This window comes from Hypomesus transpacificus, chromosome 11, assembly GCF_021917145.1.
Source record: "Hypomesus transpacificus isolate Combined female chromosome 11, fHypTra1, whole genome shotgun sequence".
NCBI lineage: Eukaryota > Metazoa > Chordata > Actinopteri > Osmeriformes > Osmeridae > Hypomesus > Hypomesus transpacificus.
In genome coordinates, this window is record NC_061070.1 from 12,730,700 (window position 1) to 12,756,238 (window position 25,539).

Here is a 25,539-nt window from a genome sequence, read left to right on the forward strand (position 1 = left end):
AAAGAATGAGAAATGTCTTAAGAATGATCGTTGTTTTCAAAAAAGACAGAAGGCATAGTTGGTCTGGTCAGTTCATTCTGCCTCACATGTCAAACTCTTTTCAGTGGGCGAAGGCAGTTCTGTCAGTACAAGATGAGAAGTTTTTTCTCACCCATGAATAGTATTAAAGAATTGCAATTCGCAATTTCAGATATGTCCCTCAGCTTTCTCCATACTGAAAGTCCACACTGACCAATCGGCTGCCGTATATAGTAAATTGGCTAGTGTTCATGGTGAACTTCCAAACATGCCCAGCTGTATTTGAGGAAGACATGTCTGGAGTAAAGTCTGTTGATATTTCAGTGGAGTGTTTTTTTTCTTCTTTTTTTTCCTGATTTACACAGACACAGAGGGATCTGTTCAGAATGCTGTTCAATCAGCCCCTGACAACCAGTTCTTGTCTTCAGAAATGGACACAGTAGAATGTATGTTTCCAAACAGTGCAGCCCACGATGATGCACACGTTGCACCCTTTTTTGCGACATACAGTTTCAGTGAATTGTGTTTTCACAGTAACAGCTGTTCAGAAGTTTTCCCACATATTTCATCATCAATTACTCCAGTGGAAAGAACTGCAATAAAGTTTGGTTTTCCTGTCTGGTGCCACGCAGAGCCCGGTGGGGTGGGAGGATGGTGGGTGTGATGACGAACACTAGCATATTTCCTCACCAGCTGCCTCTTACCCATGGATTCCTTTCTCCCACACGGGGCCAGTGTTGGTAGCATTGGCAGCTGGGACATTGATGTTTGCCTCCTGCATTTGACGGAGCCAGTCGTGTGGAACAAAGACGTGAAATGATGATCGTCTGCATCAGTGAGGCTGAACAGATTACCCAGCTTGCATCTTGATTGAACCGGGAAGGCGGACGGGGGAGTAGCTTGCAGCATTTACTTCGCTGACCAACTCAACCTCATTTAAACGTCTTACTTTGCTCGTGGGTAGAATGCTCACGACACTTGCACTGTCTTTTCTTCAACATGCTTCATTGTTTGGGGCCTCGTCAGGCCTCTCCGGCTTTCTCACGGCCAGTGGAGCTCACGCAGATATAATCAAATAAGACGGAGGATTATTAATTGCTTAGGGGACGGGAGATTAGGGCTCTCCAGGCCTCTACTCCAGCATCCACTCTTAGTCAACGGCCTGTGAAAAAGCCATGTTGGAACCCTCCCTAGGGGGAAAAAAAGCAAGGGAAGAAAAAAGAGTGTGAGAATGTGTGTATGTTTGTTTGTTTGTGTGCGTGTCAGGAAAAGTCATACTGTCAGGCTGAGAGACGGGTAGAGAGAGAAAATAAACCAGGGAGTTTATGAATGAGGATTGCATCCTCTTAGCAGCACTAATGTTTTAGAAAGTGGCGAGGGTTTAATCCATAGGAACAGACCTCAGTTCTTGTAATCAAAGCGTAAAACCAATGTGTTAGCATTGGAAGGGGAACTTATTCAGTCCTGCCTAACCCTAGGTTAATTACATATAGACGACACTGTAGCTCTAATCATCCACCGTAGCTGCATGTCTCAAAAATAATCACCATCGTTTTCAAGACACACACTCATTAATATTCTTATGGTGTTTTATGACATGTTCTTCTCAGTGGAACAGTGATGTCATTTCAGGGATTTGATGACTGACAATAGGGCTTTAGAGAAGGAGTTAATGACAGAATGAGACAGACTAGAAAGTGAGACAGAGTGGGAGAGTATGTAAGGAAGAAAGAGAGAAGAGAGGCAGTAAATATGAAGTAAGAGTAGAGGAAACTAAAATAGAATTTAAATGAAATTGAGCAAGAAAAATGCCTGCTGATACTTTTTTCAGTATACCAGAAAGCTGCAGAAACAGCTGAAACACAGCTCTGGTCCTAAGAGATGTCTGCGCTTTACAAATACACCCTGATTATGTTTCATGCTGTATTTTAAAAATCCAATTTAAACTAAATTGGGTACACTCTGTCATTTTGTACAAACATTTTGGACCATTTGGTTTGAGTTTTCGTATTTGTTGAAATTCTTTGTCATGTACTGTAATCAAAACACGTTGATCTCTCGTGTCATGTCATCAAAATATCTGATGAGGAGAGTTTGACTCTGGTCAGTAAGCAGGCCCTCCAGAGCCGGGACTGATGAGCCAATCTTGCCAGACAATCATCTCCAAACACACACAACAGTGCAGCCTGATGCATGGAAGACTGTACAACACCTGGTAATCATTAACCATATATCACTGTGCCATGTCATTGATGGAGGCAAAAACTGGGACATGGTAAATACCTTTTCTGTGATAGTACAAGATTACCTCTCTTGTCTGAGGCTTGGTTTTCCAGAAATTATCCTGTTGTGTTTTCAGCGGTATGAGGTGAATCACTCACTAATGGGGTTTGCCAGTAACTTGAAGCTTAAGATGCAGTGTGTTTTGAAAAGAACCAGGAGGGAGAGACTGTTATTCAGAGATTGTTGAGTCATTTTAAGGCCATTATGCCACACTACAGACTAAAGGAGTGTAATAACAAATAGCTTCTGAGTTTTCATAACTTATTGCAGCTCATGTTCAAATACATTAATTATGAATTTATGTTTAATATACAAAGAATATTCAATTTCCAGTGTCTCAGAAATCATTTGGAGAATTGTATTTGGCTGGGAGACTCAAATATAAAATATCAAAAGTTTTATAATGCAGTTATGTTACAGAAAACATAATACATGTTGAATCTAACTTATAAAGCAGTCCAGAGAAAATGAATTGTGGAAGCATCAATATCACGTAATTCAATGGGTTAACACAAGTCTCAACATCAATTCAGAGACTGACAGCATGCAAACCAAATCAATTCCACAGTAAATTGAAATAATTGGTGATTATTTTCAAGCCTTTGTGCGATCCTTGGAGGAATGACCTTGGCTTCTCCTCTGAGGCTTTCTTACTCTATCTTTCTTCTGTGTGTCCTTCACTGACACTCCTGGGCTCTGATTGCAGAGCCATCGATCACCCTCCCTTCTAACTGATCTGAGCTCTGGGACAGAGGAGAGCGTTGCGGCGCTGCCGTGACTGAGAGATACAGTCAAAAACACACCTCGCCGCAATCAACCATGGTTGGTTGGCTGCTTCACTCATCATCCCTCACTGTCAGTTACAGTGTATTATTCATTGGTGTTTTCCCAACTCAGCGTCCAATGACTGGTCCGTTCAATTGAGTCTCCGGAAGATTCCAAGGCTGCCGTCTGCTTGGTGTGACTAATGGAGACAGTGGATGTGATGTGGTTGACAACTTTTAGTGCACCAGAGCTTTTACATGGTTGGGCTCCATCCAATGCATCCTGTGATGGCATCATTGTACATCCAGCTCTCAGCAACACTTCCTTAACTGACCATTGGAGCGTGGAGCCCCCTTTATTACAGCCTGGACACAACAGAGAGAGACTTGTCAGCTCTCTGTAGGGGCAGTCCAGAGCCTCTTGCTCCAGGGACGGTGGGGGTGGAGAAGTACATGGGGCTCCAGTATTCTCTTGGTAGTGTGGGCATTGAAAAGACAGGCAGGCAGCCAGGCCAGTGTCCCTTGAAGAGCAACTTTTCCCAGGCAGGTATTGTGAGGTGACAGCACACCTGTTCTGGAGTTTGTCAATTCCCAATCACATATGGTTGCTTATGTGTGTGTGTGTGTGTGTGTGTGTGCGTGCTTATGTGTGTGTGTGTGTGTGTGTGTGTGTGTGCGTGCTTGTGTGTGTGTGTGTGTGTGTGTGTGTGCAGTTATGAGTGGGAGGAAATGAGAACGAGACAGGGATAAAGAAATAAAGACAGGCGGGTGGTGGACGTGAGGGCAGTAAGGGTACAGATTGAAGTGTTTTTCCCAACGCATGTCCAGCAGACCAAACCCACTAAGGCTATGCCCCATTGACTGTGCCACCACATTCTCACATTCCTCACGCCTGTTTCTCAGAGCCAGTCGTGGTTGTAGCCCGTACATTTGATAGGCTGTCCTGTTAATAGCCAACAACCCACAAACAAGAGGACATTATTCTGCTCCCACTGCAGGCTAACAAGCTCCCCAAGTCTCAGTGCAATTTAGTCAAGTCTCCAAATAACCCATTTACCTTTGCTGAAGTGCGCTCCAGGCCTCGACATATCTACATATACATCCCCCCCCCCCCCGCCCACACACAAACACAACACACACATCACACACTCCCTCTCTTTCTCTTTTGCTCTTCCTGAGCTCCCAGTTGCCGTCTGTTTGCGTACCAAAGTCCTTTATTCTAAGTGATGCTTGAGGGTTTCATCTGAGTAGCTTTGGGAACTAGTTTTCAAGTACATCTGGTAGAGTTCCCTACATGACTCGATTTTGAACAGTCTGTATCCACTCAATAGTGGATGGCTAGCCTGTCTTCGAAACCCATCTAAAATGCATCCCCGGAAAGATTCAAGAGACTCCAGGTCAAAAATACAGCTTTATAGAACAACTGAAACATCACCACATAATGAGAACAGAATACATATACTCTCTCTACATGACTTGGCGGTCCTTGACTTAATCAGTTTATTTGCTCTTGGTCAGAGAGGATGAAGGACTGACAGAATGATGCCGGCTTTTAAATGGAACCCAGTCACAGTGTTAAATTGACTGAAACCCAGCCACAGAAATTGGAACCATGCCTGTTGTGGCCTCTGTGTTGGTTCCTGTGTTCTACATCGTTAGTGAGCAGGAGTCTTACTGTCCCTAAGAGAGAGTGTGCCTTAAAACTGGAGCTGAGGAGAATAGCCTTGTCTAATGATGAAGACTCTCTCCCGGTCTTGTTTTGTTTTACAGCAAAGCCAACTTTCATCTCACTAAAAGACCTACTTGCGTGTGTGTTTGTGTGTGTCTGTGTGTGGTGTGTGTGCGCGTGAGTGTTTGGGTTGTATGTGTGTACTGCATGTGTATTTGTATCTCCATTAAATCCCCTGGACACAAGGATGTGAGGTCACCCAGTCTGTCTTGTTAGTGTGTAAGGGGTGAAGAGTCTGCCCAACCACACAGCTCCAAGGGGATGATTCAGAACAAAAGAAAAACTACAAACAGATAAGGGCACAGATACGTAGTCACACCAGTGGGTCCATTCATCACTGTTATACAAGCTATGTTAGTAACACTAAGTCCTGCTAGACTGTGTTTGAATGGATGTACTGTATGGGTGTGTGTGCAGGTGTGTGTGTGCGTGTGTGCGTGCGTGCATGGGGGGCTATCTTAGAGGAGCAGCTTTGGGTGTTGGGCCCCCAGCTGTAAGGTCTATCTCTCTGATCTGGCTCCAAAATCCTCAGTCATTTATCTTAGACAGTAAAGTCTGACAGGGTCTTATCTTAATGACTATTTGAACCCTAGAGGAAAGTTTATAAGTGGCTGAGGTTATTTAAGAAATGATGAACACTGTCAACAGAAGACTTGTTTCCCAAATAGTCCACTTATTGTTCACTGCGTTTGTATGTGTAGGTATGCGTTTACTGTTCATTTCCTTGGACATAAACATATGGACATACAAAATAAGCAAACACATTGCCTGGTATCAAGTGGCTAGTATACACCTAAAGTTTGACGGTACTAATATCTGTCCCCTGTCTCTGCTCTCCCTGTCTTTAGCCCTCACCAACGTGAAGCTGTGGGCCATTGACAGACAATGCTTCCAGACCATCATGATGAGGACTGGCCTGATCAAACACACAGAATATATGGAGTACCTCAAGAGGTGAGAACAGGGACACTCAGAACATTTCCTGCTTTATTAAACATCCAACATACTCGTCGAAATCATCCTGATAAGAGTCGGTCCAGCTGACCTGTTGGAAAGTCTTTTTTCTCTCCAAATTAAGCTTTGGGCACTCCAAATGTTGTTCTCCTAAGTGTTCCTGGTAGGATGATGCCATGGAAGTCCCTGATGTTGGATGTTTCTGCTGGGAACCTATTTAAAGAAGATACAGCCATCTCTTCTTCCGGCTCTTTCTCGCTCTCTCTCTCTTCTCCCTGTCTGGGGGCGGATGACATTAGCATAGGTCTGCTGGAGCAGGAGGGCTGGAGGCAGAGACACAGCATTATCATATTAAAGCGAGTCAGTCTTATAATATTGCAGAGAGTGTGGGATAAAAGTCTCTTCAAAAGAGGGGACGAGAAAACGGTGCAGCTTGGAGGATGCATTAGGAGACTTATTTTCCAGTCTGTCTTTACGCCTATCTCTCTCTCCGTCTATCCGTTTTACAAAGTGGCTAATACGTAATATGAAAATGAAATTGAACTTTCGTGATTGATATGAAATTTGCCTTTAGGAACTGGATAGGCTATGTAATCTATAGCCTTGTTTGTCAGTGCCTAATCATGATTGTGATGCAGTTCTTTCTTTTAACCTCATTCTGATGATAGTCATTGAGAGCAACTCAGCGGATATTCACCTTATTGGAGAAGATGGCGAGTCTGTTTCCCTGCCACTCTCTCTGTCCATTACCTCTCATCAGCTCTGAAGGACTCACGCCTCATAAATCTCTAGTTTCTCATTTCAGCCTCTGCTACAGGGTGACACATTTTCTGAAGGAAGTTGAGGAGAAAAAACTTAAATATTCAGCCAGGACAGGACTAGGCAGGGGCAGGGGCACGGGCACGGTGAGTTGTATCAGCTCTGTATTTTCCCACAGAAAATAAAAAACAGTGAACCAAAATAATACCGGTATGAACAGATAAAGTAACCCTGGCACTGTTGGGTTTCTAAAGCAGCCTACAGCTATTTTGGGACTCAATCTTCTGTTAAAGCACTCTGACAGAGAGAACCTTGTATACAGGAAGAGGCGGGTGTAGCTTGAGGCAGCTAATTCACAAAACAACTCCGCTGCACCTGGTTACAAAGAGAATGGAATGCCATTTCTGACAGCCCATCAGCTTAAGCTTTCAGCAGAAATATGTTTTTACCTCTGGATTCTGACAAAGTCACAATCTGTGATTCAAAACTCAAAGTTACCCTGTGAAAAAAAACACAGGAACCCTTTGCATAGTCCTTGGACATTCATAAAACGCTACCATAAACTAACATGCATTCATTAAAGACCTGTTGAGTCTGACTGCTAATAGAAGAGATGCTGTTTAAACAGTGTTCTGTTCTCATCATTGTTAGCAATTTAAAGACAACCTTCTCATATGCCACCCACCGGCTCTGGAATACGGGCATCATTTCTCAATGGAGGGAGTGAGGGATATTGGTAAAACGTTCTACAAAAAGGGATTATTTTGGATTATGCGTGGTGTGTGTGCCTGTGTGTGTGTGCTTGTGCGCATGTGTGTCTGTGTACCTGTGGTTCACCCGCCCAAACATCACATGCACATCCTTAAACTTGTTACTTGGATGGCCTTACCATTTCCTTCTGTGGTTCATCTTACTCCTGACTCTCCTGCAGTCACATCATCTCTGCTGCCTGCTCTCTCAACATGTGTGCCCCATCACAGTGACACTCAGACAGTCAGGCAGCAAGTTCTCCACCCTCTTTCAACTCCAGAGAGGCCAGACGCCTCCAGATATCTCTCTTAGAGGGAAAGATACAGACAGGGCAACCCACAGACACTTAACAGCTGTCAAGCACCTACCCACTCCAAGAAATAGGAAATTGTTGATGATGTCGATTTGCCAGAAGGCCTCTTCTTGTAGATGGTTACTGACTGTATATTTTTCATGTTGACTTGCAAACAGTTTCAGCTTTCCAGTGTTTCCTGCACAGCCTAATCACTGTGTTTATCTGCATACTGTTTGCCATGTGGTCCAGGTCATATGCAGATGTTAGTGATTCTGTGAGGACAGGAAGCCAAGCAACACGTACAGGTCTCCATCCCTGCTCCCACCTACCACACCACTAAAGCTTTGACCCGACACACTAACAACATGATTATGCTCAGGGCCTTACAATGATGTAATTGCCTTTTCATTGCAACACAATTAAGTTGTTAGATTTTTTTTTCTTCTCCATAACACAGGATCTTTGTTAACGTTTTGTTAACAGTTCCGTGTCAGTTCAGGGTCTCATATGGTTTGAATAATGAGGTTATCGGACCATCCGCAATTTGGCTTGATTCCATGGAGGAAATGCAGCAACATCAGCAAACCGGTCATTCAGAAAGCCAGACAGTCAGGCAAACAGCCAACCAGGAAACCTGCCATCCAGTCTGCAGCAAGTCACCTAGCCAGGTTAACCAACAGCAAAAGGAGTCTGCCACCCACCCAACCACCCAGTTAGTCAGCACCCAGCCAGCTAGTCAACAGTCGGTCAGTCAGTTCAGAAGCCAGGCGATAAGTAGCTAGCCGGCCATTCCGCCCTCGAGATGGTGTAGATTACTGTAATAAAACATGGAAAGAAGGGGGAGAGGGAGATGGAGAAACAGAGAGATGATATGGGGAGATTAAGGTCTTTGTTCCAAAGCCTGGGTCATTCTCTCCCCTCCTGATAAACATTGGCCATGTTTTATTTAGTATGCTACGATAACAGGCAGATACTGTTCAGAGGGCTTCAAGGGAACAAACTGAACAAACATTAGAAGGTTGGCCAAGTCTATTCATTCTCTGCGTCTGACGCAGGAGCTGGTACCAACACATTACACAGGCACTAAGGAAACAAATACAAGTTAAATAATGAATCTAAACCTTAACAGTAGATACACTAAGTTCAGCGTGCCATGTTTTTCGACTCAATTCAGGCTTCAGTAACTGATTATTCATAGTGAACTGAAACTCAATATTTTGTCAAACCCTTTCTTTGTATCACAATAAAGTATGGAACATAATAAGTTGTCAAATGAGAAACGTTTCCGAACACAGTTAAACGTTTTTTAACATCCTTTCAATCTCAGGTTCGGCCCCACATATTCTATGTATCCCCAGCTGCCTGTATTGCAGGACCCCTACGCAGTGTTTATTAAATGCTAGTGTCAATAACCAGAAGCGTTACAGTATGTCAAAGGATTCACCCCTCCTCTCTCCTCTCTTTTTCCACAGTGTTCCAACTTTCCAAGGTCTTCAGGAGGAGATTCTAAGCAAGCTTGCGGACGTACTTGAAGAGGTGGGTGCTTCGTTCGAAAGCAAGTGACGTCTGTAAGACCAAGGCCACGCGTCTCTACAGGAATCAGGATGCATGCTGGTGAAAGGGAGACTGTTGTTTCAGGGTTTTATACTCCAGCTATTCTAGGAGGCAGAGACATGCTTCTCCTGTTTTTAACACAATTACCGTAACTGGTCTTTGTTCCGAAGGACCAACTGTGTTTCCAGGCTCCCATCATGATAACATTGTTGACTTAAAGACAGTGTTTGACCATCATAAGGGTCTTCTTGAGAACTAACACGATCGAGGTCAAACAGCAATAGTCAAACAGAACTGAGGTTAAGTCCATGATGTGCTCACCCACCACAATATCACATGCATAGACAGAGATTGAGCGCGCCCGTTTCCATAGAAACAACTCACAGTACATTGTGTTTAGACATGAATGAAAGTTGGGCAAAGTTGCTTGGTGAACAAAAACATCAAGGTAATTCAATATTCTCCTTTTACAGCAGGCTAAGTATAAATCTCCACTATCTGTGTGTGTTTGCTAATGTGAACTGTGTGTTCCCATATTTAGAGATTTAGAGGTATTTCATGTGTTATAAAGTTGGTTACATTTGTGAAAGAACAGATCTCTTTGCAGCACACAATTTGACATTTTGTCTGAGCTGGAGGCTTTTATAAACCTGTTGCTTTTCTCTGTGTGTCTGTGTGTGTGTGTGGTGTGTCTGTGTGTACAGGAGTGTGTCCTTGTGTGTGCATGTGTGTGTGCGTGCGTTTGACTGTGTTTTTGATGTCTGCATAATTATAGAGAAAGTGGTTCGGATTTTTACCTTGAAGCGTTCATTTAAGGACAGAGAAAGGGATTTATTTATGTAAAACTATGCAAATCAATCCACCTTTGACTTACTTAAGACTATCCGTCCAAAAGCGTTCCAGTTTTCTTGATTAACTAAAGCTTGAGCGAAGGAACACCACATATGGCTGGATAGGTTTTGGGTTCAGTGCACCAAGAGCATGTTTTCTTTTGAAAAACGATACAAAGTTAGAAACAGATGGTTGTTGAAGTAATCGTGCGTATTTGGGGGAGTGGACTTAACAGTTTTGATGATGTACTGACTGCTAGCTGTCTCGTCTCTATCTATGCCTGAATTCCCTAAAGGAAGATTGGACTAACATATTTTACGATGTTTTCTGTCTCCCATTGGACTGCTATACCAATGTGAAGATTTATTCTTAGAGAGTGACAGTGTATATTCAGCTGGGACAAAAAAATGATCCAATTATGTATTGGCTATCATTAAAACAAGACAGCTCGGAACCAATGTCTGGAACCAGCAAGTCAACCATGGTAGGACAAAATTAAGTAGAAGTTTAGTTCCTCACTGTGAAAAGGTAGAGATGTGGAAACACTCTTGTCAGACATAATTGACAGGTACAGATATTTTCCAGACACTTTTAGGAAGAACTTATTTTTCACTTTTTCAGTGCATAAGACCTCATAGCAAAAGAGAAAGCCTGAGAGAGAGAGAGAGAGAGAGAGAGAGAACGTGGGGAGAGAGAGAGACTGAGAAAGAGCGAGAGAGACTGAGAGACGCAGAGAGAGAGAGAGAGAGAGAGAGAGAGAGAGAGAGAGAGAGAGAGAGAGGTGGGGAGAGAGACTTAGAAAGAGCGAGAGAGACTGAGAGACGCAGAGAAAGAGAGAGAGAGAGAGAGAGAGAGAGAGAGAGAGAGAGAGAGAGAGAGAGAGAGAGAGAGAGGGGGGGGGGGGGGGGGGAGGGGACACAGAAAGCAGCTTCTAACCTAAGTGACATACTCAACTCGTCCTCGCCAGCCCTGGTTGGTACCCGACACAGGAGAACCCTCCCTCATCCATTATTAAGCAGAGCACATAGGGGAGAGTGTGGGGGAGGGGGGCAGAGCATGGGGGCAGGGCATGAAGAGGACAGCAAGGGAGTGATTGACTGATGGAGAGAGGACAGAACAGGATTTGTAGGAGGTTTGGTGCGCAGGTTCGTGTTCAAGGGCTCTATCCTACCAAGGCCCCACATATCACACCCTTCAGTCTTCTGATGGCTTCATTGGGTTTCGCAGGAATGTGACACGCAGTCCTATGTTGAGATGATACTCGTGAATGACCTCTCGTCTCCTCTGCTGACAGACCCACTACGAAGATGGAGAGTACATCATCAGGCAGGGAGCCCGAGGAGACACCTTCTTCATCATCAGCAAGGGAAAGGTGAGACCATCATCATCATGTTCTTCATCCTCGTCATTACAAAGGGTACCATAACACTTTCATCTGCACAAGTCACGAACATCAATAAGGGAGACAAGGGGAATTCTTCTTTATCATCATCATCATCATCATCATCCTCAGGCAGACACGGACAAAGTGCAATCTCCAGTCATTTTAAAGCAAGACCCCCGCAGTAGGCGTGATGAGCTATCATCTATCCTCCTCCTCATCTCCATCAGCATATTCAGAAACAGGTCTTGTTGGACAGTTAGCTCGTCTGCTGCAGTACTCAGCATGGACAGCGAGGGCGCTGGAGACGTATGGCTCCGAGCCAGATGTATCACCTTGTGTCCCGACCAGAAAGCCAAATAAGGTCAACCATTTCCCCCATTCGGATGATCGATATGTATCTGTGTAGAAGGTACACATATCTCTCTGTTCACCCTACTTGCTGTTTTCATTCCCACTCCCGCAGCCTCTCTCTGTCTCTCTCTATCTCTCTCTCTCTCTCTCTCTCTCTCTCTCTCTCTCTCTCTCACACTCACTTTCTGTCTCTCTATACCCTGTCTCTTTCTCTCTTTCTCCCTCTGTTTCCATGTCAGGCTCAGCCCCCGTATGTCCCCCATGTCTTAATAACGGATGGAGAATGCCACATTCTCTCTTATTAAGAACGAATTAGGATGTCCTTTGGTTAGACGTGGCTCCATTCCTGTCCAAGGGCCTGTCGTAATAGCTGAAGACAAATCCCTAATTAAATCCGATATTCTTCTAGCTCCTTTTCTTGCCAGTTGGGCTGAATGCCCAACACTCACATATCACAAGGGTTAACGAGCTGGTCAGGAGAGCTCCAGCAGCAGACACACACACAGGGAGAGGTCTGTCATCCACACTCAACAGCCATTTACCGCTGCATGCAGTCTCCGAAGCACAGCCACGGGCATAAAGATCCACCTATTACCCGGCAGCTATTCACGCGAACAAAATCAAATAGAATTGAAAAGGTTCATTTGTTGTTCCTCGTTAGAAAAGGTGTCTGAGCAAATCCTATGCCTGTTACTTGCAGCATAGCGCAACAACATTGGGGATAAAAGCAGTATAAGGAAGCCTAGTTTCACGGCGGAGGTTTGCTCAGCTAGGCACAGGAACACATACTGCTGTGGAAGCCTGTTATTTTGAAGCCATACCCCTGCACGTGTGTGTGTGTGTGTATGAGAGATATTTAACGTGTAAATATTGAACGTGTGGACCTCCGTGACCATCCATTCCACTTGTTCCCCCTCGACTCTGCCCACCCCCACCCCAGGTGAATGTGACCAGGGAGGATGTGCCCAGTGGTGAGCCAGCGTTCCTGCACAGCCTGGGGAAGGGAGACTGGTTTGGAGAGATGGCACTGCAGGGGTAAGACGTCCTCCCTTTGTCCTCACCTACTCTTTATTTTCTGAAACTTGTATTTCTCTCTTGTATCACTCTCTCTTGCTCTACAGTGAACTGATAGTCCTCAACAGAGCCCACTCAGACACAAACTACAAGGCCCACAAGTACAAAGGATATGTGTGCAAAGTGTCCTTGTCTATTCCTAGTGAATAACTTTTCAAACACAGAACTGGAAGCAAGGAGAGGTTATAAATGGGTGGGGGGCGGGGCGCGGCGGGGCGGTGACATTTGATAATTAGTAACATTAATTGTAAAATAAGAAAGTATAACTGTATGCAATTCCTTAACTTTTATATTGACATTCAACTAGACAATATTTGCAATTACATAATTGAATTCCTGAAATTCTGTCATGGCTTTTGATTTGATTTTCAATGCACCCCCCTCCCCACCTGGAATGGTCCAAGTATTCACTTCATCTAGATCTGTAACACTGCACTTACTTTTCCATCATTGTCTGTCAGTTATAATGTCAAGGACAGCAGCACCAGTAAACTTCTCTGTAAGAATGAAAGGATGTAAATTGTGCCATCCAGTGGCCATTTTGTGAAACCAATGGAAGTTTAAACGCAAACAAGATAAACCTACAAGTATTTATTTGGGTTCATGTATCATGTGAATCATGGTTGAATCTGAGATCATCTTTGGGATTTCAGGGCTATACTGTCAGTTTCCGGTATGTTCTCAGGTCTGTAGACAGATGGTTGGAACCACTTCCTACGATCTGGGAAGCTAATGAATATAGGAGATGAAAGATGACATGTCATTAAAATGGATGTGGGTTGAGAGATTGATGACGCCAGCTAGGACCAAAACTGGCAACAGAAATCCTTTCACTCTGGAAATTCATAATCTTCCTCAATGAAATCTGTATATCGAAGAAAAAAAAAATGAAGCTGGTGCATTGCTTAAAATTGCGCCCTTCACGACAACACAGATGAAACACTTCCATAATTCCCTTCTGTCCTTTTCATCTATTAATTCATCAATCTCATTCTTATCTAACATGAATTCTCCCAGGGAAGGACATCTCAGAAGGACATCCACTTGGAGAAAGTCCCAGCATGCACCAGGGCTACCTTACTGTAGCATTGTTATCGCTCCCTGTCACAAGTGATGTTGTCTAGCTCTGGCTGGGGGAGAGAGACTTTGATGGTCAAGCATGTCCTCTACATTTAAATACTGAACCCAACATCTTTACTGGAGTTTTATCTTCAGCAGACGTGTTGCAAGTGCAAGTGCAGCTTTTTAATTAGGGCCACGTACGCCTAGGGCCATAAAGTTCACTAGCCTTCTACACGCTAACTCTCTGTAGCAGCATGAAACTTTGCCTTCGATCTGCAATAACAAACCACAAATGGCTGCTTTAGCCTGCCATGTTGGGTTGGTTTCAGAGAGTGGTGTCACAGATTTGTGACATTTTGTATGTGGGTCTCTATCTGTATTTGGCTGTGTGTGTGCTTGTGTGTATACTTTTGTTTTCTAATTATTGTTCAAATAAGGGACAGAGTGTTTTTTCTGTGATTAGTGTAAGTTCCAGGAAATGGTACACCCTCAAACATAGCTGTGGTCTCTCATTGGACAACACCATGTGGAATGGCACATTCTTCCTGTCACAGTATGAGTTCCAACTTAAGGTGTTGATCCATCAGCACTTCTGAGAATGTATGCTGTGTTTAAATGAGCTGTCTTAAGTGTGTGTGTGTGTGTGTGTGTGTGTGTGTGTGGGGGGGGGGGGGGGGGGGCGGGGGAGGGTTGTGTCTGAGAGATGCTGAGGAGTGAGAAAGCTTGTTAAAAAGGAAAACTGGGAAAACAGCATAACATTTGATTGGTCATGGTATCTCTCGTCACAAATACACACATACACACACACACACAAATGTGCACATGCACACACACTCTGTTTGTATAACCCATTCCCTGGGACATCAGATCACCCTCCAGTTGCCAGCTTAATCCATCCACTGGATAGGAACTGTGTGTACATGTGTGTGTACATGAAATGGATGTGTGAGTGTGTGTGTGCACGAGGGAATTGTGACAACTCAGACACATGCAGCTGCTTTGTGTGTGTTGACAAGTGTGTCTGTGCTTGTAGTTTGTAGGCGTATTTAGTCCTAATGAGATTTAGAGCGAAGAAGTTAGAAAGTGATTCATGCTGACAGATATGGTTAGCTTACGGCAGTAACATAATACCACATACATCAACAAGGGCATGAGGTCATCATTTTTCCCACCTCAGGGGAAAACCTGGCCAGGTGAAAGATACCATTCACAAAACCCTTAGGAGGAAGTACTAGTTATGGAACTAAGTGTATATATAACTCATGGACCTGTGCATTGCTCTTGGTGAAATGTTTAGTTTGTGTTGCATTAGAATACAAATAGGGCTCGGGTAAATTTTTTCAAGAAGCATGTTGTGGTTCTCCCTAGTGCTAAGACTAAGGAAGCAGGTCATTAGTTGAGGTGAGAACATAGATACAGTTTGTGTGTGTTTGTGTGTGTTTTAAAACCCATCAGTGTGGAAGAGGCAATATGCCCCCATATTGGTACTGCATCCCAGGGAGTTGACAGCAATGGCTCTAAGAGTGGTGCTCTGCTTGGCACATATTCACAGGTGACATATGGCAGGTGCTTACAAAGACAAACACCTACCACTCAGGGTTTGGATGTTGGCCTCTTGTTAATTCGCCCCCCCCCCCCCTTAGCAACTATAACCACTCTTATCCTCTTATGTGCTCTCCTCTCCTCACTTCTCCTCCTCTCCTCATGTCTTTGACAAAGCAGAGCTTGTTGTTTCCCCAGCAGCTGTGACCTTTTCCTGGGGTGTGTGTGTGTTGAGTGTGTGTGTGTGTTGAGTGTGTGTGTGTGTGTGTGTTGAGTGTGTCTTTGGCGAATGACTATTTGGAGGATTAAGGCATAGACTGGATAGAGAACATTCAGAGGATTGTCACCTCTGTCCCTGTGAAATACAGGGCCCTCTGTCTGTGTGTGTGTGTGTGTTATCCTCCTCTTGATCAAGGACGAGAGTGTGTGTTCAGCAAGTTACAGTAAACAGAGTCAGTTGAAAATGCACTGATCTGGAATACAGCAGAAGCGTTTATTCTGGTTTAATAGTCTACAGAAAGTTGGAGTGGAGAGCCGCCGTAACCTTTCTTGGCCTGGATATAGCCCTTCTATGGAATTCCATTCAAAGTGCTCAATTTTTTGTCTCTAGTGTGTTCAGTGCATTGCACCAGATGTACAGACCCGGTTAGACTTTTGAACCTTTCAGCTGTGTGTGTGTGTCAGGTGTGTGTGTGTGCAGTGGGGAAACGGTAGGACATGGACCCCTGGGACTCAAACTCAGACTCCTGTGACTGGGGAGACTCCGAGAAGTCGTCTTTATCCTCCGATGAGGATGAAGAAGAGATTGATGATGTCATAGACAATACAGAGTAATGCTGGTTTCACAACTCCAGTTTAACTAGACTTTAACTTGGTACTCACTGTGGAAAGTTTTTGTACTTTGCATGAACCTGCCTCTGGCTGATAACCTTTTGTGTGTATGTGTGCCTTTACAGTGAGGACGTCAGGACAGCAAACTTTATTGCAGCAGAAACGGTCACCTGTCTGGTCATCGACAGAGAGTAAGTATGAACAACAGCCTAGGACTACCGAGGTGTCAACATGTTTCTAATATGGATAACATATTTTACTCTAATCTGACGTGTTTTCTTTTTGGTCCAATGTGAAATGCTGTGAACTGGAAAGTACTAACATGTACTGTAAGATGATATAGGGTCTTACTGGGTTTGTCTTAATACCTCCATACTGAGCTAGGTTGTCAAAGCTGGCAGCAGGTAGGGTAGTGTGTGTGTGTGTGTGTGTGTGCGTGTGTGTGTGTTTGTGTGTGTGTGTGTGTGTTAGCTGACACCAGGAGTCCCTTTTCTCAGGCAGAAGACCACACATGGCTGTGCTCTAAGTGAGTGCGGAGTAAGTCAGTCACCCATGGTGAGAGCGATGCAATTATTAGGGTTTGTCAACCTGTCTGTCACACATCTGGCTGATGCTACCCTCAACTGCACTTCCTGTGTGCGGTGACGGAGTGCAGTACTTGCAGTGTTAAAGGGGGAAGAATAAGAGGCCATTTATGTTGGGTAACTCTGATAGGCTAATTAAGACTGCTTCATCAGATCAGAGATGAACTGAAACTAATACACCAATTAGCAATGTTTACTTTTCATGTTGACTTCTACTTTACGTTAAAGCCAACTTCTGTGTTGTGGGCTATTCTTCCATTTGATGTTTGTTCGAATATTCTTCCATTTGATGTTTGTTCGAATTTTCAATCCTTAAATAGAACTGCTGCCCTGACATGTCAGCCCAACTCTACCGTTGCAGACAATGCTTAGAAATTGATCTTTAAAGTAGGATAATTAAATATTTCATGGCTTGTGGCTGTAGTTTCATAACTACCCGAGAGGAGACAAACAGAAACCCAATGGCATTAATTTCGCTTTAACATTTATTTAAACTCTAAACAATGTCCACTGGACTAGTTCATCTCAATACACACGTACGTATTCTTTCAGTAAGAGAAATAATTTTTGTCTTCTCTACTTTCTTCTTGTGTTGAAAGATAAGCAATCCCCTTTGTGACATGTTGTAAAAAGCCTATACAAATAATTCATTTGATGTGATCTCCAGTCACATTTTTAGCCATCTTATAACACCCTTAAACATGGTCAATGAACCAGGGAAGAATCCCTTACCTCTAGAACTCTGATGGGACATTTGATCTTGCGGGTTTCATAAAAATCCATATACTTTTCTCTTTCTGTGTTGCAGCTCATTCAAACACCTGATTGGAGGGTTAGAGGATGTCTCCAGTAAAGGTCATGAGGACGCTGATGCCAATGCCAGGTAAAGTCAAAGAGGCCCCTCTCTGTCTGTTACTGTCTAATCGCTTCTCTGTGCATGTTCACTGGGCCTTCAGGCTAATGTCAGGGTTTCAAAGTACACCGTCACTACTTACTCCCCTCCAACCTCCTCCTCCACACTTTCATCAAGTCCCCTTAGGATTTGAAGTGTGTGTCAACATGAACATCTGCTATCATACCAAAAGATACACATATTTGTGTTTGTGGTATGTTACATAGCATATTACTGTATTAACATACTAAAATATTGTTTGCCTTGGATATAAGTATAAATGAACAAATGTAACACGACTGTTGTCTTTCGACTGACGAGGAGCTCTACATTATTGGATATGAACTATTTTTAACCACAGACATAAGAGAGTACTTGAGTTTGATGGAGCTGGCAGCTTTGGCTGGTGAGGAGTTGGGGGGGAATGAGAGGGTGCTAGCTCTGGCCTAGTGGGACAAGGTAAGGATGAACCAGAACTAGGTGTGGAACACTGAGGAGAGATCAAGCTAAGAGTAACATCATATACCAGAAAGAAGCACTTAGCACTTATCACCATAGTAAGAGAGATAAATAAAATGACAGAAGAGATGTATATATATATATACATATATATATACATATATATTGAGAGATGGAGAGTAGGGGTGATTAAGGCATAAAGGTTAATAGGATGAGGTAAGGTGCTGGAGGGAATGAGAGGAGGACATGCTGCTATGTGGTCACTCATCACAAACATTGTGATCATCTTAGAGCAGGGGGAAAGGAGAGAGACAGGCGAGTGGCCGGTCATTGACACTCATGTGAGGCACAGATGATATCAATGTCTCCAGGCTCCAACCCAAGTCAATAGAGGGCCAAATGGAATGGGACCACACCAATATGGCAAGAGTCAGGTTACTTTCAGCTTTAGAAGTATACATCAGGAACAACATACATTTTACACAAGCTAGCTTCACCAACATATTCCAAGTTTAGTCTGATGGTGAGTTTGCCTTTGATATTCCTCCCTATTCTCCCATATCCTCTTCAATAAATAAGTCTCTGCTTTTCTCTTTCCTTTGTCACATCAAAGGATGCTGCTTTTGTCACCCTGATGAAGATGGCTGCTTCATCGTTGTGTGTGTGTGCGTGTTTCCAACCCAGCCGAGCGTGTTTGCCTTTTTCAGGCAAGGCTGTCGCCGGTGGAAAGCCAGTCTCAAACCAGTCTCAAACCGTCCCTGAGATGGAAACAGTTTTTAATTGGTCACAGTGGGCTCAACACCATGCAGCAGTATCTTAACCACACAACTCACTCCTCTCGTCTCTCTCCTCAAAGAAACCTCCTTGTTTAATAGTTAAGCATTCTTTTTTTTTCTTTTCCTCTGCTATTCTTTTGTTGGTCCCTCTGTCAGCAGTAAGGAATTTTTTCAAAATAAGAATTAGCCATATGTGAATAAGTCATTTGTAATCTTTAATTATTTGACAATTATTTGTAAAACAAATATTCAGGCACTATTACATAGTTTTGTAACACAGAAACCGGTGAAATAGGAACAAATTCCGATGTTGCCTGCAAAATGTTGTATAAATTGTTTACGCCTGCATCCTGGCATTTAGTCAGTAAAACACCTTGACACTACAGTCAGAAACAGAGCAAACTGATTTTCCAAGGAGTATTACAGAAGTAATAAGGTAAACAGAGAAAGTATTGATTGATTGGCTTATGTTTTTTTTTACTTTCTTTCACTTCCATTCAAACCAACTGGAGGTCAGCTACAGTTCTGGGTTAAGCTATGAGGAAAATGGTACAAGCACACCATCTAGTGGTCAGTATGTTTATGCAAAATGCTATATGATTTTTAATATTGTTGCTGCCACCAAGCAAAGGCTCTGACGGTGGCCCTTACCATAAGTGAGTCCAACCACAGGAGTCACTGAATACGAAAATAACGGCATATTATTATAACAATATAATGCAGTCACTTAACAGCCACTTTTATTCAAAGTGATGTTCAGGGGGGATTTAACCTGGGACCTCTTGGTAGGGAAATGCCACTGAGCTATATCCAGTTCTTGAGTTAAGGACATCATTTCTGTGTAACTGTTCTATTTGGCCTGTCAGGGGCAACTGCTGAGCTGCCAGGGTGACTACTAATAGGCCCAGGCTCTACACAGCAGTGTGGGATTTGGAGGTTAGTGTGGCAAGGGGGGGGGGGGGCTCCAGTAAACAAGTTGCGAGCAGAGAGGGAAGCTTGTGGGAAGGCCCAGGAGCTAAGGTCAGGGTCAGGTGAGTAAACACTCTCTCTGAGAGCCCAAACGGTCAGACAAGACAGCTGGGAATGACATGAAGCTTAAGGATATTTCTCCTACCGTCAACCATGTGGAAATGTTTTTTACACGCACTGTATTTTCAGACTGTGAGTTTGAGTCTTAACACATTTAAACTGCCACTGGTCTTTACAGTGGAAAAGCCATAACCTTGCACGTGCTCGTGGCTGTTTTCCGGGCTGTGGACTGCCTCCACACAAGCCAGCTCATGAGGCCTCAAGTCTCACAGCTCTTCTTTTTCTGTGTGACCCAGAAAAGTCTTCGTCCTCTGGGCTCAACCCCTATCCGCTCTGATCCGGCAGATCTAAAACCTGATCTGATCAGGCCCCCCAGGATTAAACAATGAGTAGGGGGGGCTGGGGCTGGGGCTGCCCATCAGAGTTTGTGACAGGCTGGGAGGCAGGTGCTCTAGTTGGCCCCTGCCAGCCATGTCATTGGAGACATAGAAGAGTATGTGTGTGTAAGTAGGTGTGTGTGTGTGTGTGTGCAACTGGGACATCTGATTTCTCTGGAATTAACTGGGGACAAAGGACAACAAGGCTGGGTGTTCCTTTCCACACCCTTAATCCCTGTGTTGTTGTCTGTTCTTGTCACCAAAGGTACGAGGTAGAGAACGCCTTCTTCTTCAGCATCAACCTGGCTGACTTTAACATCATCGACACACTGGGCGTCGGGGGCTTTGGGCGCGTGGAGCTGGTATGACCCCGCTCACCAACCCAATCTCCCAACAGTTCAGCATCCACGAGCTCAGAATGTGGAAATGCCTAGGCGGCTGGGGCGCGATGACATCTCTGTTTTTTGCCGTCTCCCGTTCTTTTCCTGGCACGGTCAGGTGCAGCTGAAAAGCGACGAGACCAGGACGTTCGCCATGAAGATCCTGAAGAAGAGGCACATCGTGGACACGAGGCAGCAGGAGCACATCCGCTCGGAGAAGCTCATCATGCAGGAGGCCCACTCGGACTTCATCGTCAGGTTGACACGCTCGCACCTCTCTCTCTCTCTCTCTCTCTCTCTCTCTCTCTCTCTCTCGTCAGCTTTCTCGCCAAGCCAATTCAATTCGATATGCTTCATTGGCACGATTGTTCGGATTAAATAATGCTGCCTCAGCAGTCTGGAGTAAAGGGACAAATTGTTATTAGGAACACACATCAGATGACAAACATCATCATTCATCAAACAAACTATTATAAAATGTCAAGTAATAAATAATGAATAATTATAATAATATATCACTTTCCATTTACATTTTAAGTGGCACGTAAAGAGATATTTCAAATAGTTCCTAAGCAAACATACTGTATACCTACATACTGTACAGACCTGTACATCTATGTATAGATACACACATGCATATACTGTTTATCGCTATGTCTCTTTCTTATCATGTTCAGGGATCTGAATGAGACTATGTGTATTTTTCTTCCAGATTATACAGGACATTTAAGGATAGCAAATACCTCTACATGTTGATGGAGGCGTGTTTGGGTGGTGAGCTATGGACCATTCTGAGAGACAGGTCAGTCTCATACACAGTCTGCTTCCCCTTGTTACCTCCCCATAACATTTCAGTTATTCTTTGCAATGTGCCACTTGTGACTCCTATCAATTCCTCATCTCGAAACCTTGAAAACCAGGAATGTGTGTGTTCACCTCTGTGTCAGTCTAGTGATGGAGTATTCTTCTCCTAATTCTCCAGAGGTTCCTTTGAGGACTCCACTACAAGGTTCTATACTGGGTGTGTGGTGGAGGCCTTTGCTTACCTGCATTCCAAAGGTATCATCTACAGAGACCTCAAACCAGAGAACCTCATACTGGATCACCGGGGCTATGCCAAGCTGGTGAGGAAGAAGGAGAACCTAAAGCCTAAAGACTCACTTCTATCTCTAACTGGTTGTTCAAACGAGCCCAAGCCTGAACATGAGCTCTCAATGTTTCACACAAGCTGAACCCCTAGCCAATGCTAAGTCTGTGGTAATGTTTGTCTTCATCCAGGTGGATTTCGGCTTTGCAAAGAAGATCGGCTTCGGGAAGAAGACTTGGACATTCTGTGGGACTCCAGAATACGTGGCTCCTGAGATCATCCTGAACAAGGGCCATGATATCTCTGCTGACTACTGGTCCCTGGGCATCCTCATGTTTGAACTTCTCACTGGCAGGTAAACCGCAAACATGGACGAGGCGTTTTGAACTTCTGTCCTACTTTTAGTAGTTTTGGATTGAGATGGTGAACCCCAAATCCAGATTTTGTCAAAAGTTTTGATCTCTCCATCCCTGCCCTCTAGCCCTCCTTTCTCTGGACCAGACCCCATGAAGACCTACAACATCATCCTTAGAGGCATCGACATGATAGAATTCCCAAAGAAAATTACCAAAAATGCTGCCAATCTCATAAAGAAGCTATGCAGGTAAGTCCCTACCTGTCTTGTCTCATTTGGAACATTCTCCCAGTGTTCTTTGTGATCCTCCAGTCTGACAACATCTGTCTATGTCTAGGGACAATCCTTCGGAACGCCTCGGAAACTTGAAAAATGGAGTCAAAGACATCCAGAAGCACAAGTGAGTTCATAGAACGCTCATACACAGACACTTTCGTAGAACAGATCTAACAAGAACATACAACAATTCTCGAGGGCCTTATTTAAAGACCACAGACTGACTCACATATACACTTCATTTTGCAGATGGTTCGAGGGCTTCAACTGGGAGGGTTTAAAGAAGGGAACGCTGACACCCCCGATCATCCCCAACGTGAGTACAGCCCTCCTGCCCCGCAGCAGCCCTACGAAAAACACCAGCCAATCACTGAAAGCCTCCACCTCCTAAATGCCCACTGATTGGTTCGCTGTGTCTTTACCTGTCAGGTGACCGCGCCAACGGACACGAGTAACTTCGACAGCTTCCCAGAGGACAACGAAGACCCGCCCCCGGACGACAACTCTGGCTGGGACACCGATTTTTAAGCTTCTCCTCCACATGCACATACCAAAAAAACATCTTCAGGATATTGCTGCATCTTAAAGACTGCGTTGAAATGAGTAAGAGGAGACGAAGAGGAGAAAAAGACAGAAGGCAAGCCCTCTGGGTCACCGATATGCCTTCGCTACGTTGGGACTCTGAGACTGTAGCACTCCCCTCAGTGTTCTGTTTCACACACTCTTTCTTTCTCTCTCTCTCTCACACACACACACACACACACACACAGACAAACACATACACATACACACATGCACAGACCCACGGGAACAAACAACTCACACACACACAACATGAGACGATGAGTCATAGAGCGAGACCACTTCCATCCATTAGGCAGAGATGAGGATCGCAGGTGAAATATTAAAGAATATACGAAAGGGAGAGGGGAAAGAAAATAAGACTATGATGAGAATGAGGGTGAAATTGAAATTTCTTTTGCTGCCACACACCTTTACTGCTCTTAAAAAGGTTGGCCAGAAACGCTGTTCTTTCCCAGACTGCTGTAGCTGTTGTGTGGCCTGCAGTAGCTTGCCTGCGTCGCTGGTCGCTGACTAACCTGGAAAACTGTCCCATCTTAGCACTGGGCCTAGGAAGTCAAGCAGGTACTAAGTGCTTCAGACCAACCTGAATGTTCCTGTACCTCCTCTCGTTACTGTGAGACAAGCATAGGTTGTAAGTACTGTACATACTATTTGAAGTTACATTCTCACACATGCACATAAAGTAGACAACAATCATCTATTTAGAACAACTGCATACCTTAATGAAGCACAAGTGCTGTTTTGTGCTTTTGACATAAAATGTATGACCCTTCAAGTGCCCTGCCAGTTTACCAGCTTATGTTACACAGACACACAAACAGACACTCAGCAAACACACATTACATGTAAGCAATGTGTTATTATGCAGTTAATTCCACTAACTTCATCTACAGAGATGCTCTGACCAGCTACTTAATTTTAAGGTATTTGAGCGCCAATAGATTTCCGTTAAGCAGCACACAGGTAGGCCAGTTCAAATGAACATCAACCATACTTATTTATAGCTGATTACTTTGTTACTTTTAACAAATAATTAATGGCTCGATATATTTCAAATACATTTTTGGGAACAATGTAGACAGTAATCTCACTCCATAATTATGTAGACACAGTGGTTACTAGGACTTTGGTGCTGTAATAAAAGGTGATATTGTTTAGAGCCCTGGTTATTGTTTTTGTTGTATTGCTTGTGATTTTATGCACTTGATTTCCTTGATTAGCTTATTGTGTTGGTTTGTATAAAATGACTTGTTAATTAATTGACTTTTATAAGAGTGCTGTTTCTGTAATATAATAGTTTATTCACCACCTGATATAACCCCAGGCCCAAAAATATTTTAAGTCACACAATTCAGAACAACAATCAAGGATTTATTGTCACACATGCCTTATTGAAATGGGTAAACTCTAGACTTTGAAAATTAATCCCATGTCAGTTGGTCTTGAAGCAGTGCTCTGACAACAAGTGGTGAATGGTCAGAGATGTTCTATTTTGTGGGAGCCACCAACCCTTTTACTAGTACCCTCATTATCATCTTCTCTCTCTAGGTCAGTCTGTCATTCCCCGGTCCCATTCCAACCACCAATTACAATGGCCGACCAATAGGACAATGCAAGTGCCTTAAATCAATGGCATCCCGAAATTAACATGGCGTCACTGTTTCAATGCTGCATGAACAAAGAACCACCTCAAACCTGTATGTGTCCTTTTGGCTCTCTGCTGGCTGCTTCCCATAGGCCCTGTTACAATAAAACACATGAAACACTATGAGGGCACTTCTTTTTTTTTTACATAAACAATTTTTCTACTTCATTTCATCATTCAGTTGCTCAGATACAGTTCTGTGGAATGCGATATCAAGTTATATGGAAGCTAATAGGAACATAGATAGGAAGAAGGAGGTATTTACTGTACACCTGGTCTATCCTGTTTTTATGGATTGGCTGAATCTGAAGACTGAGAGCCCATGATGAAGGATGCACCTCTCACATTGACCCAATCCTCGATACCAATCACCTTCTGAACAGGAAGACGTGGATGGAGAGTGGGCAAGGCTAAAGGGACTAGCACAAACTTCTTTATCTTATATATATGAAGACACACTACCATTAACCCCCAGTTAACTTCCTTATAGTGTTCAGGCCAGTTTTACCCTTTTTTTCAATGTTACTGCATGGAAAACATTTTCATTGTATTCTTTTATGACACTTGATATTCTCGATGTCCTCAACATTTAATAAATGAGCACAAATAAATAAATAGTGACCACTTTTTTTTTTATAAGCAGGAAAGACACAATAGGCCTACTTTTGAAAGGTGTTTTGCCTGATGTGTACATTTTCGGATTTATCTGAAAAGTAAATGTTGCAATTTACAGTTACGTAAGACTTTTGATAATAACAGATTTGCGTTATCTGAACGGGCCTCTCTGACATGAGAGATGTAATGACGATCACTCAGACACTAGAGGACGCCGTGTGTCTGCATTTCGTCATCAAACACCCAAACGTGTTGGCTCGTGGACCGATCCTAAAGATGCATAATTCTGTATAAACTA

At 43.7% G+C, this 25,539-nt stretch overlaps 1 protein-coding gene across 2 annotated transcripts in view; it reads left to right on the top strand.

Annotated features, from left to right (window-relative positions):
• LOC124473964 (cGMP-dependent protein kinase 1) overlaps positions 1 to 25,150 on the top strand; it is a 53,882-nt gene extending 28,732 nt beyond the window's left edge. For both annotated transcript variants that reach the window (XM_047029752.1, XM_047029751.1), the window contains exons 4-18: positions 5,643 to 5,748; positions 9,025 to 9,088; positions 11,232 to 11,309; positions 12,613 to 12,707; positions 16,307 to 16,372; positions 17,574 to 17,648; positions 20,564 to 20,660; positions 20,797 to 20,936; positions 21,391 to 21,480; positions 21,661 to 21,802; positions 21,957 to 22,120; positions 22,247 to 22,369; positions 22,458 to 22,520; positions 22,646 to 22,712; positions 22,826 to 25,150. In XM_047029752.1, coding sequence (XP_046885708.1) covers positions 5,643 to 5,748; positions 9,025 to 9,088; positions 11,232 to 11,309; positions 12,613 to 12,707; positions 16,307 to 16,372; positions 17,574 to 17,648; positions 20,564 to 20,660; positions 20,797 to 20,936; positions 21,391 to 21,480; positions 21,661 to 21,802; positions 21,957 to 22,120; positions 22,247 to 22,369; positions 22,458 to 22,520; positions 22,646 to 22,712; positions 22,826 to 22,924 — 1,469 coding nt within the window. In that variant the 3' untranslated portion in view covers positions 22,925 to 25,150. The remainder of the gene's footprint in view (positions 1 to 5,642; positions 5,749 to 9,024; positions 9,089 to 11,231; positions 11,310 to 12,612; positions 12,708 to 16,306; positions 16,373 to 17,573; positions 17,649 to 20,563; positions 20,661 to 20,796; positions 20,937 to 21,390; positions 21,481 to 21,660; positions 21,803 to 21,956; positions 22,121 to 22,246; positions 22,370 to 22,457; positions 22,521 to 22,645; positions 22,713 to 22,825) is intronic.
• Positions 25,151 to 25,539: the final 389 nt, after the last annotated feature.